General features: G+C 38.7%; 1 protein-coding gene across 1 annotated transcript in view; it reads left to right on the forward strand.

Annotated features, from left to right (window-relative positions):
• The window catches only part of FCER1G (Fc fragment of IgE receptor Ig), a 597,912-nt gene that overhangs the window by 506,601 nt on the left and 69,863 nt on the right, over positions 1-21,448 (forward strand). Inside the window, exon 5 of the mRNA XM_044088973.1 lies at positions 2,079-2,117. Coding sequence (XP_043944908.1) covers positions 2,079-2,117 — 39 coding nt within the window. The remainder of the gene's footprint in view (positions 1-2,078; positions 2,118-21,448) is intronic.

Below are 21,448 nucleotides of genomic sequence, written 5' to 3' on the forward strand. Positions count from 1 at the left end.
TACTCTTTAATATTTTCACCAACTTGCTCTACTCCTCTTGTCCCCAGTCATCTCTTGTGCAATATGCTGATGACTCAACTGTTATAACCATTGTTGACAACCCAACTGACCTCCACTCAACTACCCAGGCATCCTTCCACACCATTGAGACTTGGCTTAGTGATAACAAACTAATACTTAATCCAAAAAAAACTAAGCTCCTACTCTTCCTCCCTAAAACCATCACCACACTCAAAAGTACATTTACCATCTTATCCTGCAACAACACTATCATCTCAGCTGAATCTAGTACTAAATTGCTAGGTGTTACAATAGATGATCAGCTTAAGTTTGATCTCCATATTACTAACTCAGTAAAAAGAACTCATCAGAAACTTGGACACCTTTTCTGTAGCAAGAAATACTTAACTAACACTGCCCGAATAACTCTCTCCCAGGCTTTATTACTCCCAACACTCATGTACAGCTGCCACATATTCACAAACCTAAATTCTACACTTATTTCCAAGCTTGAAACTATCTATAATAAGATCGCCAGATTTGCAGCTAACCAAACCTACAAGTCACACCACTGCTTAGCACTACAGCAACTAGACTGACTAGAATTCCCTTAGCTGCTCCAACTATACCAACTACAAATCATCCACTGTATCATCTATCTACGCTCCTTCTGCCCCAGCCTCTCCACTATCATATCCAAATATTCCCCTGCTAGGACACTACGCAGCTTAAATCAAGAATTATTGACATCTACAAACCCAAAACCAAAATAGGCTGCCTTCTCTATAACTATAACCCAGCTACATCCTGGAACCAACTCCCCTTGGAAATAAAATCCCTCCAGCATAGCAAAAGTTTCAAATTAGCCACAAGGAAATACCTAAAAACAAAGTGGTCTTGCCACTGTAGCCAACCACCCTGAAACCACCATCCTCTCACCTATTTCACCACCTCACTCTTAATGTATCTCTAACACTATTCCCCTGCCTCTTCTACCTCTTCCCTTCCTCTATCTCCAGCCACTCTTAATTCTTACAGTCTCAAAACAACCTACCTGTCTAGTCTGTCTCCTATACTCTACCTCCTCTACATCTCCTACTAGCCATTCTTACTTTCCTTTCTTGTTTCCAAACTCCTATACAACTAGATCCTACTCACTTTAAATAAGCATCTGCCTAACTATTAACTCATTTTGCTCTAAGCAGCTAAAATAATACTGTAACTAGTCACATTTTCTTCTGCTAATTGTTTAAAACCTTGTTTGTAACAACTCACATATTTGTCTGCCAATTGTTAATACTCTGTATAATTGAATTGCCTGAGGAGCTTTTTTCTCTCCAGGTCTCTGCTTGTAAGATCCTATAGCTGATTGTTACTACGATGTTACTAAAATTTAATAAATTGTTTTCTAGTCCTGAGGAGCTTTTCTCCCAGGGCCTCTGCTGAAAATGAGCCAAAAGCTCAGCCAGACTAACCTGGTTAACAAATGTAAAATAAATAAATAAATAAAATTATATATGTACATTTACGTGTGTTTTTTTTAAATATGAGGGCATATTTAATTTAATTTAATTTGTTATTTAATTAATTGTTTATCAATACATGACGATTGGTGTAAATTAATTAATTGAACTGTATATAAAAAGGGGGGAAGTGGGTAAGGTTTTTGTATCTGATGAAGTGCCGTTTTTCTTGAGTGTGAATAAAGGGAACAAAAGCGCTTATAACCTTACTCTGGCTGGTGTCTGGTTCTTTTCAAGGAGAAGGTATCCTGTGATATTTCTGATGACTACACAGTCACATTATCTGTGCCTTTTGAACCACCCACAAACTGTACATTGCTCCCACCAGCACCATTTTGTGTTTTGCAATGATTTCTGTCATGTATCTGTTAAATTTTATTAGTTTTACTAGCTTGTTAGATGCACAACAACATACTCTGCATCAAATTAACTCCTCTGAAGAAATATGTTTTATAGATTGCTGTTCACAGAATATCAAAAATGTATGATTTCTTTAACATAAGGATAGTGGGTTCCCAATGTATTTCTAACATTTGTTCTTTTTTTCTTTAATAGAAAGTTGATAGAGCAGCAGCTGGAGACGGCATATACACAGTAAGTGTTCTCTTTCTTTTACTTTAATATACAAACAAAAATAACAAAACTACTCTGGCAAACATTTTGATGGGTCATTGAACATAATTCACTGTTAATTCTGTATATTGATTTTATATTTGTTATGAATAATGGTCAATATTCTGAACTTTATCAGTAAAAAATTTACTTTGTTCAATCACTGCATGTCAAAAAGCTTCTAATTGTTAAATCTACTGGTCATTTTTATTAGGGTTTTAGGTTCCAATGATATTTGATGATACTTGCTTACACACATGCCATTTAAGCCTCCCATCTATGCTTCATTCACCAACAGTTAACACACCCCCTACCCATTGTCTTTTATTTAAAACATTGTAATTCCAGGTTACACCACAATAAAAATATGATCACTTTAATTGATGGCATGCCCCTGTTTTGTTGTTGGCTGAAGAAATATAAGTATCAGTCTAAGCAAACTATATGTTATATTCATAACTCTGTTCCATATTATGAGTGTAATCTTCTTTTAAGCTCTTTCTCTACTTATTGTCTGAAATCTGTTATGTTCTGCAATGTGACAGACCTATCCCCATCCAACACAATACATACAGCCAAACACTCTGGGGCCTCAACTACAAGGCTGATAAGGCAAGCCAACCCAGTACTCGATATTTTAATCACAGGAAACTCCATTGTAAGGCACACATATGTCCATTTCACCAGGCTGAATAAGGAGAAAATGAAGATCAAGTTGTCTATCAGAGGCCAGAATCAGCTAAATCATTCAAGTCATTAGACCACAAGTACAACTATGACTCAGGCATAGTCCATGTGGGTGTAAATGACCTGAGATGTACCTCCCTGGACTCTATGAAGAGAGACATTATGGAGTTTCTGGATTATGTCTTCCAGGCTGGCATGTACCTAGCACTGAGCAACATTCTATTTTCACCAAGGATGATGCCACAACATGAATTGACTTAATTTCTGGTGACATTCCAAGGGGGTACAATATTTGTCAGCATGGGAGGATATGATCAACAGACCATATTGCTTTGCTAAGGATGGTCTATACTTGTCCCCTCTAATATTTTAAATATTGACTAAAACATTGTGCTCCCCCTTAGTGCCTTTTTTTAGGCAATGCCAAACTGACAAACCTTTCGACATAACCAAACCGTCCCAAGAGAATCTAAAGGTGTTGCTGTTCAATGCCAGGAGCCTAAACAAGAAACTCCACTCCTTTCAGGCTCTTTTCACCCTGGGAAAGGTAGACATCTGTGCAGTTACTGAGACTTGGTTTAAAGCTACAGACAGCGCCCTAGTAGTGCAGGCCTACAATGCCATTCACACATTCACACCAGCTACTCATATGCAGGTACCAAAAGAAGAGGTGTTTCAGTCTATATCAGCAATAAACTCAACTCAAGACTAGCCAAACAGGAGGATGCTCTTGAATTTCTCCATGTCCAGATTTCCATAGGCAAAGTCCCATATCATATTTTTGTAAGCTATAGGTCACTCTCTATGACCCAAGAAACCTATAACTCATACTTGGACTTCCTGGAGGCCCTCACCCTTTAACCCAGTGCCATATTCATAGGTGACTTCAACTATCCCAATATAAACTGGAATACTTACACAACCCCAAACTTACAGGTGCAGAGATTCACTTACACAACCCCAAACTTACAGGTACAGAGATTCACTTAAACAATCCCAGACATACAGGTCCAGAGATTCACTTACACAACCCCAAACTTATAGGTCCAGAGATTCAAATACACAACCCCAAACTTATAGGTCCAGAGATTCCTGCACTTTATAAACACAAACATGTTGGTCCAGATAGTCCATATGCCCACTACGGGTACAAACATACTTGACCTGATACAAACATGGCAAACATGGAATAATGTGGTATCCCTCCCCTCCATGTACTGTCCTCTCTGGCAAGGTCAGACTACAAAGCTGTCTCCGTAATAAAAATGAGTCCTTGACTCCCGCTAACCCTGTAAAATTTAGGAATTATTCTAAGGAAAACTTCCTACTACTTAGTTATAAACTGTCAAAATTTCAAGCCCATCAGAAACCCTGAGAATTCAGATGTCTGTGCTGAATTGTTCACAGAAATTGTGTACAATCATGTTAGTAACTGCATAGAGACAGCTATGCCTACCAGAATTAAACCAGAACTAACTCAAAAAACAAACCATACATAAACAGGCTGTCCGACAAAAGAGAAATGTTGTCACCAAGATTAGGAAGTGCTACAACCTGCATGATAAAAATGCTCTCATCAGTCTAAACAAACAGCTAAGAGGGCAAATTAAGTCTAATAAAGACAAATCAGATGTAAGGGTAGCACCCCAGGCAAAGGACAATGAAAAGTTTTTTTTAGCTATGTCCAAAACCTCGAAGGCAGCACACAGCAGCCTGTAGAACTGATTATAAATGGAGCCACCTACATGAAGCCAGAAGATATAGCAAATCTGCTGGCCTACAAACTCAGCTAAAGTTTTACCTCCATCTCTTCCCCAGGAAATACCATCAAACAACACCCCCCCCATTATCACCAGGAAGCAGGCCCTAGATGACCCTCTAAGGCCAAAAACACTGTATTGATTGGCCCTGATAATATCCAAGGATGCATCCTAAATAAGAAAGAGTAAAAATAAAAAAATGAGTCACCAAAAGTGATAAAACGTCACTTAACTTTTAATAAAAACACCATAGACTAAGCGCTTTCACCATTACATTCTCATGGCTTCATCAGAGTCATTACAATAGTAAAAGAAACAAGTTTAAATAGTCTGACTTATGTTTCCTAGGTGATTTTTTTCTTTTATGTTTTGTTTTTATAAGTTTTATTATATGAAGAAGGAACTGATTGTTTAAAAAGTGTGCAATATTTAAAATGTTATATTAAAATTGGTAGTAATAGAAATTAATTTACAGTTTTATATAAAAACAACATATATAGTTTGGTTTTGCTTGTTTTTGAATTAAACATGAAGTGGCGTTTATGTCAGGGTTGGGTTGAACTGATTGGCTAATTGTTTCATTGGTCTATCAGTGAGACTATTTAAACTTGTTTCTTTTACTATTGTAATGACTTTGATGAAGCCATGAGAATGTAATGGCGAAAGTGCTTAGTCGATGGTGTTGTCATTAAAAGTTGAGTGACGTTTTATCGGTTTTGGTGACTCGTTTTTTTATTTTTAATCTTTTTTAGTCTATTGGCCTTATTGGCTACTTTTTGTTTTGTTTTATACATTCTAAATAGCATGAAACATGACCTATTGGGACCACTAGAGTCACTGTTGAACTATAGCCTCCAGACAGGCTTTGTGCCACTCAAATGGAGAACTGTAATGGTTATCCATCTACACAGGTGCGGGTCATCAACATACTCTGGGAACTACATACCCATAAGTCTGACTAGTCTCATATGTAAAACCATGAAAATAATTACCATGGAAATGATTAATAAGGACACAGAGAACCTTCAAACATCGGATCCAACCAGGTTTTTGTTCGTCAAGGGCAGATGATGCCTACTCAACCTTGTGCATTTCTTTGAGTATACCACTAGGACAATGCATGAGGGCAAAACTGTGCATACTACCTACCCTGACCTGGCTCAGACATTTGATACAATACCTCACTCCACTGTATTTGGTCCTCAGCAGGCCCATCAAGTACAATGCCCCCTGCAGTATGTACCAGATAATGCACATACTACAACTGAGATGTCTGCAGAGGTTTATCACAAAAAGAATACATTATAAAAACAGCATTTCCTATGCATATCACCTCAAAACCTTATCACTATACTTTGTTTCCTACAGACTGTTTAGAGGTGATCTATGCTTGATATACAAGGTATCGTTGGTTCCCACTCTAATGGACCTTCTGCATATCCACAAAATGAATAGCATCTGAATTATTCGATCTAGGGATTTAAACTTTGCTTATGACATAAATAAGACACGTTGGACATACAGGTACGTGTCTCAGAGGATTCCCCTTCTCTGGAACAGATGTGAAGCAAAGCTCTTTCCTAACCCTGTTCAAGAGAAACCTGGACCAGCGGATGGGAAATCAGAAATACACCCCGGTCTAGTACCTATGTCTCTAATGGACAGAGACAGCCTGCAAACCTTGCCCTTGCTTACATATACCTATTAAAATAACCTCTGTTGCACATAAACTTGCAGGATACAATTGGAATGCTTGACTTGGCTTATGAAGGCCCCAGTGGATGTTAGCCTAGTATATACCTATGAACCTATCAAATATGGCAGAGTGCTAGTTATAGTATTTGCATCTTTCTCTTCAAACAGGATGATATCTTTTAAAGTCCATACCAGCTGTTGAATTCATTAATTTCTCATCACTCAGTGGCATTCATTGGAGTATACCGGTTCTTTCTGTGTATGTATGGATTTTAAATGGGTAGTCCATCTACCTTTTACCTCACACAAATATGCTGGTTGAGTGGCTGCACAAATTGTACACACACACACACACACACACACACACACACACACACACACACACACACACACACACACACAAATACATTGCTGTCTCTATATATATATATATATATATATATATATATATATATATGTGTGTGTGTGTGTGTGTGTGTGTGTGTGTGTGTGTGTGCTCACACATGCACACGCATACAGTGGCTTGTAGTATGGTCTTGGCTGCTGACCTTATAAACTACTGTACCTTTAAGACCAAGACAGGCAAGCAAACAGGATAAAATAGGAAGGTAATTGATATCAGCTACAGGAAGAAGTATTTTAGGCCCATTTCCTTGTTAAGAGCCAGATTCCAATTTATGGCATCTAGGTTGGGGGAGGGGTGCAGAGGACTCTCTGAGATGCTATGTGTAATGGAACAGGAGTGGTACCATATGCTAAGAGAGAAGGAGGAACAGGAGGCCTGTTCTGATGGAGTTACCCTACCTATTGAACAGAAAAAGAGTACAGTCCTGGACTTCTGGAATTTTGGAAAGCTCTGTATAAAGAAGTTCTGTCCCTGTAAAATTAATTGAGACGTTGTGATTAGACTGGAATTGTGTTCAATGTTTCTCCCTTGTTTGCTGCATGAAAGCTGAACTTTATTTATACCTGTAAATAAACTTAAATTTCTAAAATTGAAAAGCTAGATAAATACCATTTTGTTTTTAATAAAGCTAGAAAGATGCTACATTGATGTATTGCAGCAGGCAGAAAACATTTTTATATAAAATACTGCTTTGTGAAACTACTTTGAAAGTTCTCTGTCTGAGTTTCCTCTTTCCTCACCGAAAAATGCAAGTTCTGTTTAGGAAAAAAAAATATCTGCTTAATAACCTACAGAAAGAAGTGAATGTAACTGTTTTGACTAAAAAAGTTTTCTAATACAGAGGGACTATTAAACCCTTGAATTGAAATAGGCACTGATTCAAGTCAAAAGGTCTTTGCAGCACAAAAAAGGGTTATTCTGAAGAACTGTGAAAATCCTGTGCCCATACAAGTATGTCTTCTGAACAAGAGCGCTAATGGCAGAAAAAAGGGTTGTCTTGTATTTATTTTCTGGAGGTAAAGGCAAAGCTTTGTGTGTACTGAACTGCAGCTGTTAAATCATATGTGAAATGCAGAGATTATACAAACCCTTTGTGATTTCTCACAAGATTCTTTAGGAAGGGAATTCAGCCACTTATCCACAAATGCTAAGCCTCCTGGAGGGAATGGTAACCACTTGCCCACAGCTGGTTATCCTGTAACAAGTTTCTACCCTCATGAACCAGCAGCCTTTCACTTTGATGAGAATTCCGAACACCAATGTCCCTCTAAGAAAGTAAGTCAGGAAGCTGATAATGAGGCCTACCTGCTGGCCTTTACAACGAAATACAGCTCACGAGAAGTGGCACCAAACTGTGTGAGCCACAATTCTATTGTCTCACGTAACTGGAGATTTACTGATGTCATATATGGACTGAGAAGATATAGATGTCTACAACTACCAGCAGTTTAAATGGTAGATTCTGGCAAGGACTGGGACTTCTCCTGAGGCACTATCCCTTAAGTTTCATAGCTTGACTTGTAGTACGGAGAGACTGGTAAGGTCACAAAAGGCTGACTTCATGCATATTTTAAACCCATGGTTAGAACCTCATGTAAACAATGCAAGTAAAATTAAGAAATCTTGGCTGCAGACAAATTTAAAAGGGCACTCTCTAATAATTTAAGAACATGGATATGCCGGGATGACCCTGAGTGTTCCAAACAGCTAGCGGTTTTATAGGTTCATAGGTTAATATTAGGCTTTTGATTTAGTGGACCATTTGTCCCATAGTCCAACACTGAGTTCATCAAGACATGGTTCAATTTACTTTTAGTTGATCAGTTATTGTTAAGTCAACTTGCAAACCCTAAGTTAGACTTGTATGTATCAGTTTGTAGTAACAAGGTTTTACCTAGGCATGCTGCTTTGCCTGCAAACAAGAAAAAAAACTGCCGTCATTTGTGTAGGTTTGCTTTAAATATTCTAGAAAAGGGCACACAACCACATACTGCACAGTCAGTGACAACAATACAATGCCTGTAAAATCTGTTAGTATTAGCCAAAGTGTACCTAAACACATGCTTAAGAAATGTGAAGATAAATTGCTAACTATTATAAGTGAAGAATCTGTCACTATGCTTTTACTGAACTTGCAAGTGTAATTTCGTAATGGGTGTGCAATACAGTAATGACTAGATTCAGGGCATATAATTACATTATTAAAATCACAATACACATGTAACCATAAAACTGAGAGCATGATTACATTATTTAAATCACAATGCATGTGTAAGCATAAAACAATTTATAAACAGAAAATTGAAGCTATACATAGGTTTATAGGTTCATAGCAGTTTACTAGGCTAATGACCACAAGGGCCTTTTTAAGCCTAGTCGTCCATCCCAAATCTCTGACATGTATCTAGAAATAATAGGGAATGCCCTATAACAAAAGTAGAAACCCCTTGTACCCTAATTGCTTAACTTTACAAAATGTGTGAAAACTGACCAAGACTTTCTCCATTTTAAAGAGCTAAATAAGTCATGGAGAATCAGGGGAAAGGGTTCGACTAGATATGGTGCGGGAAATATATAATCCCAGTAAAGAAAAATTTCTAAAACTAGAAGACACAAAAATGCTCAAATTTGTCTGTAGGTAGATGGACTAGATAATTCTGACACTAAGTCATACCAGGAGACTCCAATGATTCTTATTCCCAGCTGTGCAGGTACATCAAGAAATTTTAGAATTTTTCTGTGGAAATGTTTACACAAATAATTCTATACCACTACAAGACCTGAAAAATGTTCCCACAAAGAAGAGGCAGATACTAGAGATGTGATGATGGTTAAGAAAGACGTTCTTGAGAGCATATATTTTGGGACTGCATGGAGTTGATTCAGTACAGAAATGCTAAGTCTTACATTGGGAAGGAAATGTAACCTCAATATAGAGTTGTTCTTAATGAGTTATTTATTTTATTTATTATTTTATTATTTATTTCAGTTTGATGACAAGGGAAGTTCACTGGGCCTAAAAAAAGCCTGTTTTCAGTGGAGGCCCGGGGAGAAAAGCTCCAGTAACAATGACAGACATATTCACATATACACATACAAAGCAAAGAAGTCATGCAGCTTTATGCAGCATTCTACTAAAAACAAAATTCTACATTCTACAATAATAATAATAAAAATCTAGCAACTGTACAGTCTAAGAGTCATTAGCAGTGGATTACAATTCAGGACAAGGAACTGTTGGAAATTAACTATTAACAATATTTGGATGTCAAGGAGGAGTAGGAGGGCAAATGCTGTGAGTGCAGAGATGATGCACATAGTTAGAAGGTGGGTTTTGATATAGGAGGGTCCTATGTGGGGAAGGAGCAGGGGCATTCCCACTTTGAAGGTAGGTAGGAATGGAGGGGGGATTTAAAGTTAGAGTGGTTATGAATAATTCTAAAGGAGGGAGGAAGAGCGTTCCATAGTTTAGCTAAGGAACAGGATAGCAGAGAGTGTCCAGGTGGCCATAAAGGTTTGTAGATTTTGAACAGGTTCTGATTTTCTGACCTAAGTGAGCGATTTGGAATATAGGGGGTTAAGGAGGTGGAGAGAGATGAACAGGAGGATGGGTTAAATATGAACTTATGGGCAGTGGTGAATTTAAGGAGGTTCAGATAGTTGGAAAGCTCGAGCCATTGTAGTGAGTGGAGGGAGTTGCAGTGATGGAATGAGTTCTTAGAGTTGGTGGCGAATTTGCAGATTTTATTGTAGCAGGCTACTAATTTAGTTTGAAGGCCAAGCTGAAGATTCGAGAACAGAGGAGCGCCATACATTAGGGAGGTGAGAAGTTATGTGGAGGCAAGGGTCTTTCTGGTGGAGGGGGTGAGATAACGGTTATGCCTATAGAGGGGACCTAATTTTTGGTAGGGCTTGTTGATGTTAGTTTGAATGTAGATATCAGATTTTAGATGTTCGTCAATAATGACACCAAACAGTTTGGTGTAAGGGGCAATTTCAATGGGGGTGTTATTCTGGCTTATGATTTTGAAAGTGTTTACAAATGGGGGAGTGTTTTGATGTGGGAAAAATCATTAATTTGGTTTTATTGGCGTTAAGTGCTGTTGTGGTACTCTTCTCTGAAGGATCTCCTGCCAAGTATAGCCCAATGTCCAGCCAATATTCTAAAGCCTTTAGATCTTACAGGCACTGTACATCACACGTATGCTCCCTGTGTAGATCATAGGGCATAGAGATGATGTACAGATGAAAATATTGCCTCAGGATGAACAAAACACCCCCATGGATACAGGAGAACATGTACATTAAGAAAAAACGTTCAGAAGGTAGAGGAAGTGAGAGCCCCTTGGCCAGGAGGGTAATAAAACACAGGGGCTAGAGCTATAACAGAAAGGGGAAGGAGGGAGGGAATGAATACTGCACCAGTGAAGTTAAGGACACCTACTGTTGTAGCAAGATTTTACACACTGTACTGGAAGGAGAAAGGCACAGAAGAGTCACCTACAGACCCACACAGAATAGCCCTAGCAAAACCTGCCCTGGTCCTGGAAACAATATCTAATTTGAAATGCTTAGTAAAAGTATGAACAATGAAACAAGTAGCAGCCTCAAGGATGGAATTGGTGTCCAAACACTTGAAAAAGGGACCAGAAGAGGCAACTACTCTAGTAGAATGTGTCTTTACAGTTGAAGAAAGGGTTTATCATGAAAATAACAACAAAAAGAAATGGCCTTAGTGATCCAGGAGGATATGGTTTGCTTGGAAAAAGCTTAGTCCAAAATCCTGGGAGGAAAAGAAACAAAAAGATGCTCAGAATTATGAATAAACTTTGTTTTATCCAAATAATATCTGAGCTGTCTCTGGAGGTCCAAACTGAAGAACCTTCACAATGAAGGACTCTGGCAAAATAAAATAGGAAGGATCTACAGGATCTTAACCCTATAACCCACAGTGCAATTTGAAGACTGGACACGTGAGGATGGATAAGAGATCTCTTGTCTTGTGTGAGTTGATCCACCCAGTGAGGTAATTTGTGGTGATTTTCCCTGACTATTTGAATAAGAAGGGTAACCAGTGTTGTCTGGGCCAAAAGGGAGTCACCAACAAGATTTTGGAAGAGTTCTGCTTGATGTTGTGCAGAGCTCCTGGCAGCAGAGGAAGGGGAGGAAAGGCATACAGAAACGTTCCCTTCCAAAAAAAGGACAGGGCATCCACTTTCCAAGTCAGAGGACTTGGTACTCAAACAGAAAAGAGGAAGTTGCCTTTTCAGAGGGGATGCAAAAAGATCTACCTGAGGAATACCCCACTGATGGACTATGTCCAGAAACACATCTCTGTGAAGCATCCATTCATAAGCATGTGTTCTGCACCTGCTCAGAGAGTCTGCTACTAGATTGTGCTCTGAAGTAATGTAAAAAGCCTGAAGAGTCACCTGATAGCCAGATATCAAGCCTGAACAGTAGTCTGCAAAAGAGATAAGATCTCTTACCCCCCCCCCCACACACACACACATTTGTTGATATACCACTTCACAGTGGTATTGTCCATGAAGATTTTCAAGGGGCCAGGGAGGAAAAAGGGAATGAAAAGCCACAAGAGCCAGAAGCATAGTCCTTACCTCTTTTATGTTGATATGGTCTGACCTCTAATGAGGAGGCCAGAAACCCAGTATTTTTAGATAGCCACAAGAAGCACCTCACCGCATGTTGGTGGCACCCATGAACAATTCTTGGGAATGAACTGGAGCCTGGAAGTGCAATCCCAGTTTGAGAGAAATTTGCTGAATCAATCACTTGAATTCAAGCTTGATACAAGGAAGCAAATGAAAAGGGAACTCAAGGGGTGGCAATGCTGAAGCCACACCGTTCTGAGGTACCATTGTTGCATCCTCATATGGAGCCTGGCAAGATGAAGTATGGGGATGGCAGAGGTCATAACGCCTAGAACTGTGGGAGAGTAAGAAGAGACTGTAAGAAGGCTGTCCGTGGGAGTAGGAAGAAAAACCAACCTGGGAATGGTCGAAATACTGCAACTGAAAAAGTACAATCTTGGGAGGTCATCAAAACTGACTTTTTGAGTTTTATGGTGAGCCCCAGTGTCGCTCTCCTATTTAGGACACAATTGAAGAGTCCTCTTGGGTTCTGTTCAAGCAGCTTTATTTTATACAAACACATCACTATAGAAGTTTACTGATTTTAACTTAAGTAACTTATATACAAACTAACAACTGCGATCATGCATGCTCTCTCTCTCTCTCTCACTAGCTACTCTTTCAAAATGGCACAAGGGATTGCACATGTTTGGAATTTATACATGCATGTACAGCCTTGACATGCTTCTTAAAGATACGGCACACACATCACTTGCACTATGATCTACATCCTCCCACTTTGAGAAATAGATCATGCAACGTTATGAGTCTATTTGGCATACGGAAATCACAGGTAATTTTTTGTCATGTATTATACAATACTAAATAAAACAGTGTAAGAAACTTCTTTGTGTGGAAGATTTTCAGTCAATATATCTCTAGTTAATCACTGTATATTAATCAGATCAGACAATAGTAGTAGAAATAGCGAACTTAAACTCGTCTTAAGTCAAAACAAAACAAAAAAATAATAATAAAAAAATATATAATTGTACAGCATTACTAAGTATTCAAAAGTAATCCAAGCAAGGCAGGCAGGCAGTCTGTTTCCAGTTGAAAATCCTTTATTAAGTACACAGACAAGCAATCCAAGTAAAACAAAAAAATTACCTCACAAGCTTTCTAAATATATATATACTTTTTATCAGGCATGGGAGTGGTTTATTGTGCTGTAAAACAAAGTGTTACTGGTACACATGTTAAATTCCCTTCCCCATCAGTGTGACATTCGAGCTGGTCCTGCCCTATTTAGTAGCTGTCATAATAATATTATAACCCTTATGTACTTTAAATAAAATTTATAATGATATGGTACCTCTTATTTAATCAGATTATTAAGTAGATTATTAAGTCTGCGATTTTATCCAAGACAATATACTACATGGCTGGAAATATATCACCCTTAGTTCATTTGGCAATCAAGATATATATATATATATATATATATATATATATATATATATATATATATATATATATATATATATAAATATATACATTTCGCATGTAAAAATCTATTTCTATTTTCATAACCTATTGTTAACAAAGATCACTTTCATCCTTCTAGACTTCTTCAGGTCTGTGTACAAGAACCCTAAAAACTATCTATAAAAATATATATAATTGTATAATTAGTATTGTATTACACATCATTTTGAATAAAGTAGAAAAAAGAACCAGAAAAAAATAAGAAAAAATGTATGTATGATGATGGAAACAAAATATACACTTAAGTTACAACTGATTTAAAATGGTATTTAAAACCAACTGGTAGATTAAAATAAAATAAAATAAAATACAATTAGTCATGTAATGTGGCAATTTTCTAAGTTCCAGTGCACTTTTAATTGAACAGCAGTAGTTTAGTCCATGCTTCCTAAAAGAGTTCAGCTTTAATTGTCACATGAGTTCATGTTTCTCCAGAATACGGGATGTCTCCTTCAAGATCACCCATGTCTATGCGATCCAGGATCTGGAACTTAAAACCTGTGTGTCTTTTATGAAGAGAAAGGTGTTTGGCTAGTGCATTATTTTTACATCCAGAGCGGATTTCTGACAGATGACATGAAATCCTACGCTTGAGTTTATTTACAGTCTTGCCCACACAGAATGCATCATATTAATTGCACTGTGCCCTGTAAATTACAGTCACCCCCTGCACTGGTTTTAATGATTTTCTTTAAATAAGGGCAATAAAAACTATCACTTTGCTGATTAAATATACAAAATGTACAATTAGTTTCACATCTAGTGCTTTTCTCATATGGTCTAGGTTTAAATTCAGCAAAACTTCTAATGTTCCTGGCCTTCCTATAAACAAATGATGGGGCTTAACCTAAGATGTTAATCAGAAAAGGGTTTCCTGTGACAATGTCCCAGTTTTCTTCAATAACATTTTTGATACTGTGATAAATCAGTGCGTATGTCAGGATGCAGCTATTTTTGCATTTGTTATTTTCTGTGGAAATACTTAACATTCTTCTACTGGGGAGGTTGAGTGAAGGTGCTTCAGTCTTTTTCAGTTCTATAATGGGTTCCAGGATGTTTTTAACACCTGACTTTCATAACCTCTCACTAGAAAATCATTCTCTAAGTTGTTCAGGTTTCTCAAAAATGGCTCCATCTCTGTGGTAATTCTAGCTAAACTATAGCCTTGTGACTTCACTACATTATACTTGGTTTTTGTAGGATGTAGACTTTTACTGTGGAGTAATAAGTTAACCCTCGTTGGTTTTCTGAATAGATCAGTGGTGATTCTTTTATTGTTGGTGTCCTTGGAAATCTGCATATCTAAGAAAGTGGTTGAAGTACAGCTATGGGAAAAGGTAAACTTCAGGAAGGAAGTTGTTTGATTGAGGTAAGTGATAAAAATCTCCAAGCTGCAAGGTGTCACCTTCCCACACAATAAAGATGTCATCAATAAAACGTAAATAGCATGTGATATGCTGCATATAGTCTGTGTTGATTAACACAAAGTCCTCCTCCCATTTGCCCAGGGCTATGTTAGCTATGCTGGGAGCCATGGCAGCCCCCATTGCTATACCATTTTTTTGTTTGTAGTGTTTGCTAGTGAAAGAAAATAAATTGAAGTCTAGTACAAGATTAATGAGCTTGCTTAAATTTTGCAGCTGTGCCTGCATACTTTGATTATGTTTCTTAAAAGACTCCATAGCTGCTGTTATACAGTAATTGTGAGGGAGCACTGTGTACAAGGATTCCATATCAGTAGTTAATAAAATACTGTCAGCTTCCACTGTAATGTTTTTTATTTTCCTCAAAAAATCCAGTGAATCTCTTATGTATGATTTATTCTTTTCTGCTAGAGGTTTCAGCAAGTAAGCAAGATAAATGGCTGTGGCTTCAGTAAGGGAACCTCCACTTGCTACCACCGGTCTATAAGGTGGGTCTTCTCTGTTCTTATGTGGCTTTGGTATTTCAAAAAAGTAAGGTAAACGTGGGCATGGGCTCCATAAATAATTATAAAGATTTTCAGTGATATGTTTTTCTTCCCATAATGTGGTGAGATTAGTGTTGCATAAATCATATGTTCTTTTTATGTAATCCATGGTAGATGACTCATAAAATCTGTTATCCTCCAGCATGTTCTCTACCTTTTGGTTGCAGCTAGTGGTATCAGTCACAAGTATACCTCCTCCCTTGTTTGCCTTCATTACATGTCTGGATTTATCATTGCCTAGCTCAAGCAATGCTTTTCTTTCTCCCTGTGTTAAGTTATAAAGTTTTTTTCTTCTCATGAGTTTTTTAAGCAGTTTCCTGATATCCATCTCACATTTCACTTCGAAAGCAGCTAGTGTTTGATGTAGTGGTGCACAATAGCTGCTAGGCCTTTTTATAGTTTCATCAATAGGCTTATTTTCAGTGTCATTACTTTTGCCATGAAACTGTACCCTTAAGTTGAGCTTCCTCACAAACATTTTAAGGTCTATCAGTACCTGAGCAACCTCACTCCTGCAGCTTGGTACAAAAGTAAGTCCTTTGGACAACACACTTTTTTCCTCTTCAGTCAGTGCTTTAACAGAGTGGTTCCAGATAAGTGGAGCACCTGTTATTGTGGCATGGAATGTATCATCATGGAACTCATAAACAAAGACATTGGTAATCTCCAAACTCTGGACCCTACCTAGTTCGGGTTTGTAAAAGGCAGATCATGTCTCCTAAACCTGATTGACTTCTTTGAAGCAGTCACCAAAGCCATAGATGAGGGTAAGGTGGTTCACACAGCTTATGTAGATCTCGCCAAGGCTTTTGACACCATTATAGATAAGCTCACTAAACTAGGTATAAATCCCTATGTCACAAGATGGGTTGCCAACTGGCTCACAGACAGAACTAACACTGTGAAAGTAGCAGACTCCAAATCTGACTTCAGACCAGTGACAAGTGGAGTACCACAGGGTTCAGTCCTGGGTCCTCTCCTGTTTGGTATCTACTTCTCTGAAGTACAGGCTAACGCAGAAGGTCTTTGACTAACAAAGTTTGCAGATAACTGCAAACTAGGAGCCATAATCAAAACTCCTAACGATGTGGACATACTACAAACGGGCCTCACTGAGACAGATGCCCGGTGTCAAAGCCATGGCCTGAAGCTCAATGCCAAAAAGTGTATTGTCATCCCCTTTGGCAAAAACTCTGTACCTATGAACTATCACATAAGTGGTAGTCTACTTAATGCAGAAAGTGCGATGAGACCTTGGAACACAAGTGGACAGTAGTCTCCCCTTTGATAATCACATCGCCACAGTGGTCAGGAAATCCTTCTATGTGGCTCACCTCATCACAAAAGGTTTCTCATCCAGAAAAAAAGAGGTAATTGTTCCCCTCTACTCATCACTTATTAGACCCATTATAGAGTAAAACACCCCTTTTGGTATGTACCTCACAAGACATCTACAACAACTGGAAAGGCCACAGAAATACCTCACAAAGAGGATTATTGGCCTCAAACAGATGCCCTACGCAGACCATCTCAAAAAACTCCAGCTTTAGTCCGTCGCATATCGCCTACTCAGAGGCGATCTCTGCCTAACATACAAAGCTATGTCAAACCCAGAGCTGTTGGACATGCTCCACTTAAAGAAATCCCAATCCCTCCGAGCTACATGCTCTAGGGACCTAAACCTTGTCACCACAATAAACAGAACATGCTGGAGGGATAGATTCCTGTCCCAGAGACTTCCCATACTCTGGAACAGACTACCTATCTATGTCAAACAGAGCTCCTCATTAGCACTCTTCAAGAAAAATCTTGATGATTGGAAGGGAAATAGGAAATTCACCCCAAGGGTCACTTGTGCAGCTCTGCTCGACAGGGGCACAGGAAAATAATTTTCTTGGGTGGCGAAAGCCAGGGTACCTTTTTGGATAGGCTTATATAGGTCCTAGGGCTAATAGCCTAGTACCTACATATGAACCTGTTATTGTTGTTATTGTACCTGTTATTGTGGCTGGTTCCTCTGTCTGAGCCTGGGACCTTGGATGTAGTCGGGGTTCCAGTCGGGATTGCCCAGGTATTGTATTTCCCTCACCCCTGTCCACTGTTTGGTTCTCCTGTCTCCCTGGGAGTTCATGGATAGAATATGAAACCTCTGGAATTCCTCCTCCACTTTCTGGAATCTCGGTGGGTTGTAGTAGTATTTCTCACTGTGGCTGTGGTATGGGGGAACCTGGTAAGTGGGACAAGCTCTGGTGGTGGTCGTTGTTCTTGTTCTGGTACTGGTGCTGGCTTTGGTATTGGTGTGGTGGTTGATGTCAGTGCTGTCGATATTGGTCTTCCTGAAGAAACTGGTCTCTGTGAAGGTGCTGCTGCTCCTGGTAGCTGGATTGTTTGTGGTCCTGGTTGTCCTGGTAGTCCTGTAATTCGTCCTGTAGATCTCTCTGTCAGTTCTAGTTGCCACTGTGGCTTATGTTTCTGTCCTGATCCTTCTGTGATGTCAAAGGTTTCTGCGGAGTGTTGATAAATACACACACACACACACACACACACACACACACACACACACACACACACACACACACACATATATATATATATATATATATATATATATATCTACAGTAAAGTCCACGTTGCCTTTGCATTATATTTCACACTGAGCTTAGATACTCATCCAGATCGTGTGACATAAAACTGGGAATTAGATTTGGCAACTGAAACTTTCTCTGCAAAATGGTTGACCTGTGGAATGTTCGGAATATTTTTTGGAATGGAATCAGAATTTTCAGAATTTTGAACACATTCTAGTATGGGAATAGTGTTTGATTCACTCTTGGAGTTGGGGTCTGCTGAACAGAAACAATATTGTGATGGTGATGATGATTCTGGTACAGGAAGAAGATGTCTATGGTTCCTCCTATACTCCACACCCTTGGAGTCTACCAGATAGGATCTTGGCTTGGCACAGATGTCTGAAATCTGTCCAATTCCATCAAAACCTTTTGTTGTCTGGATTTGTACTATCTTTCCTTCCCTCAGCGGATGAAGTAATTTGCTCGATCGGCCGTAACTAGATTTCTGGATATTACTCTTCTTAAACAATTGAGCCTTGATGGTTTTGTACATAGGTTTAGGCTTCAATAAACTGGAAGTAATGGGTAGCGTAGTTCTAGTTTGCCTGGAAAGTAGTCTTTCAGCAGGTGAGGCAAGAATATCATAACAGGGTATGTTTCTGAGATTAAGCACATTCAAAAACACATCAGTATTGTCACACTTTGACCTTTCAAGTAATTGTTTTGCACTCTGTACTGCACATTCAGCTAGACCATTGGAATGAGGATATTCAGGACTACTCGTAACATGTACAAAGTCGTATTATTTAACAAATTTCTGAAACAACTGACTAGTAAATTGAGTACCATTGTCAGAAAGAACTTTGTGTGAACTACCATGAAGTGAGAAATGACGTTTCATCTTAGTAATAACAGCGGTGGATGATACATCAGGCAGTTGATTGATCTCAAACCACTTCGAATAAGAGTCTACCAAAACCATGTAGTGTTGATTGTTCCACTCAAAGATATTAGTTGTTACTGTAGACCAAGGTAGTTCAGGAACTGGACTTATTTTGATTTGTTTTCTTTGCAAGTGTGGTATAAAACTATTCATACTGAACAAGAAGAAAGTACTCTCAATGTCTTCTGTTAATGAAGACCAAAATACTAATTATCTCACTCTTCTCTTAGTGGATGCGGATTCTGGGTGTCCACGATGCAAAATCTGGATATATCCTTGTTGTAAGGAAGCAGGAACAACAATGTTAGGACCTTTGAAAATAATGCCATCTTCCATCAACATCTCATCTCTGTGAGGAAAATAGGTTTGCACTTCAAGTGGTACTCTAGATTGCTTTGACGGCCATCCAACATTAATATAGTGATTGAGCTTTTGCAAAATTGGATCAGTCTTTGTGTGATCTCTCAACTCATCAAGTCTAGTGGTAGAAAAATTATGCACTGAAATAACATCAAAGTCAAAATTCTCTGCATCAAGCTGTTCTGTCATATTTTTAGGTGATCTGGATAAGGTATCAGCCAGATAGAGCAATTTGTCTTTCATGTACACCATTTTGAAATTGCACTTTTGCAATTTGAGCATCATTCTTTGTAATCTCACTGGAGTGAAATGCATAGGCTCCTTTAGAATAGTGACTAGAGGCTAGTGGCCAGTTTCAACCTGAATAGCTCGACCCTCGGTAGGGACACAGGAAATTAACTTTCTTGGGTGGCGTAAGCCAGGGAACCTTGTTATCTAGGCTTACTTAGGCCCTTGGGCCGATAGCCTAGTACCTAGCTATGAACCTGTGAACCTATAAATATAATCATGAAACTTGGAGCATGCAAATACTATTGCCAAAACCTCCTTTTCAGTTTGAGCATACTGCTTATCAGTTTGGGTAAGTGTTCTAGATGCACAGGACACTGGTCTGCCCTCTTGAAGTATAACCGTGCCAAGACCAAACTTTGAAGCATCAGAAGAAAGAGTGACTGGTTTGTTCACATTGTAGTATCTTAAGGTTGGGGTGGCAATTTTCTGCTTAAGGTTTTCAAATGCCTTCTGGTGTTGTTACATCCATGACCATACAACATTTTTGCATGTTAGCGCTCTTAAAGGTGCTGTCAACTCACTGAAGTCTGGTATAAACTTGCCTGAATAGTTGACCATGTCTAGGAAATGCTGTAGAGCTTGTACATTATCTGGTGCTGACATCTCAAGAATAGCTGCTTGCTTGGTCGGGTTTGGTCCCCAGCCTGTACTCATAAACAAACAATGTAGGTCACTGCTGGAAGTCTGAATTTGCACTTCAGAGGATTGAGCTTCAAGTTTACTTCACATGCTCTGTCTAGAACGTCTTTGAGGTTTCTGTCATGCTGTGCTTCACCATTGCCGCCAACCAATAGATCATCTACTATAATGGCACAAGGATAACCTGAAAAAAAATTTGCTCCATTGCACACTGAAAGACTTCACTTGCAGAATTTATTCCAAATGGTACCCTTAGGGATCTGTATCTGTCAAATGGAGTACTAAAAGTAGTTAGAAATGAGGATTTGTGATTAAGCATCACTTGCCAAAATGAACTCTTTGCATCCAAGATAGAAAAAACAGTGGTATTCGGTATTAGAGCTGCAACTTCGACTGTGCGCATTGGATGATATGGCCTCTTTAATGTTTTGCTCAGATCTCTTGGGTCAATACATATTCTGATTTCATCTGAGCCTTTTTTGTGAGTGGCTACCATGGATAACAGGCATTCAGTTGGTTCTGTGACTGGACAAATCACACCTTACTGCACCATTTTATTCATCTGAGCCTTAACTTTATCCTGTATAGCTATTGGAAGTCTCCTCACTGGCCTGACTACAGAAGTGACCTCTGGGTCTAACTTCATGGAATACACAACTGGAAGTTTGCCTAACTTGTCATCGAAAACATCAACATACTCTGAGAAAATGGCTTCAGAAAAATTAGAACTTGGAAATGCACTTACAAGATGAACTTCTTTAGCAAAAGAAACCAGATTCATTCTCAAACTATCTTTGAGATCCAATAAAGATTGCACTGGTCTTCGGACTACATAGAATAACCAGTTGAAACAG

Source organism: Protopterus annectens, chromosome 12.part0, assembly GCF_019279795.1.
Source record: "Protopterus annectens isolate FY-2018-M chromosome 12.part0, PAN1.0, whole genome shotgun sequence".
In the NCBI taxonomy this organism is placed as follows: Eukaryota; Metazoa; Chordata; order Ceratodontiformes; family Protopteridae; genus Protopterus; species Protopterus annectens.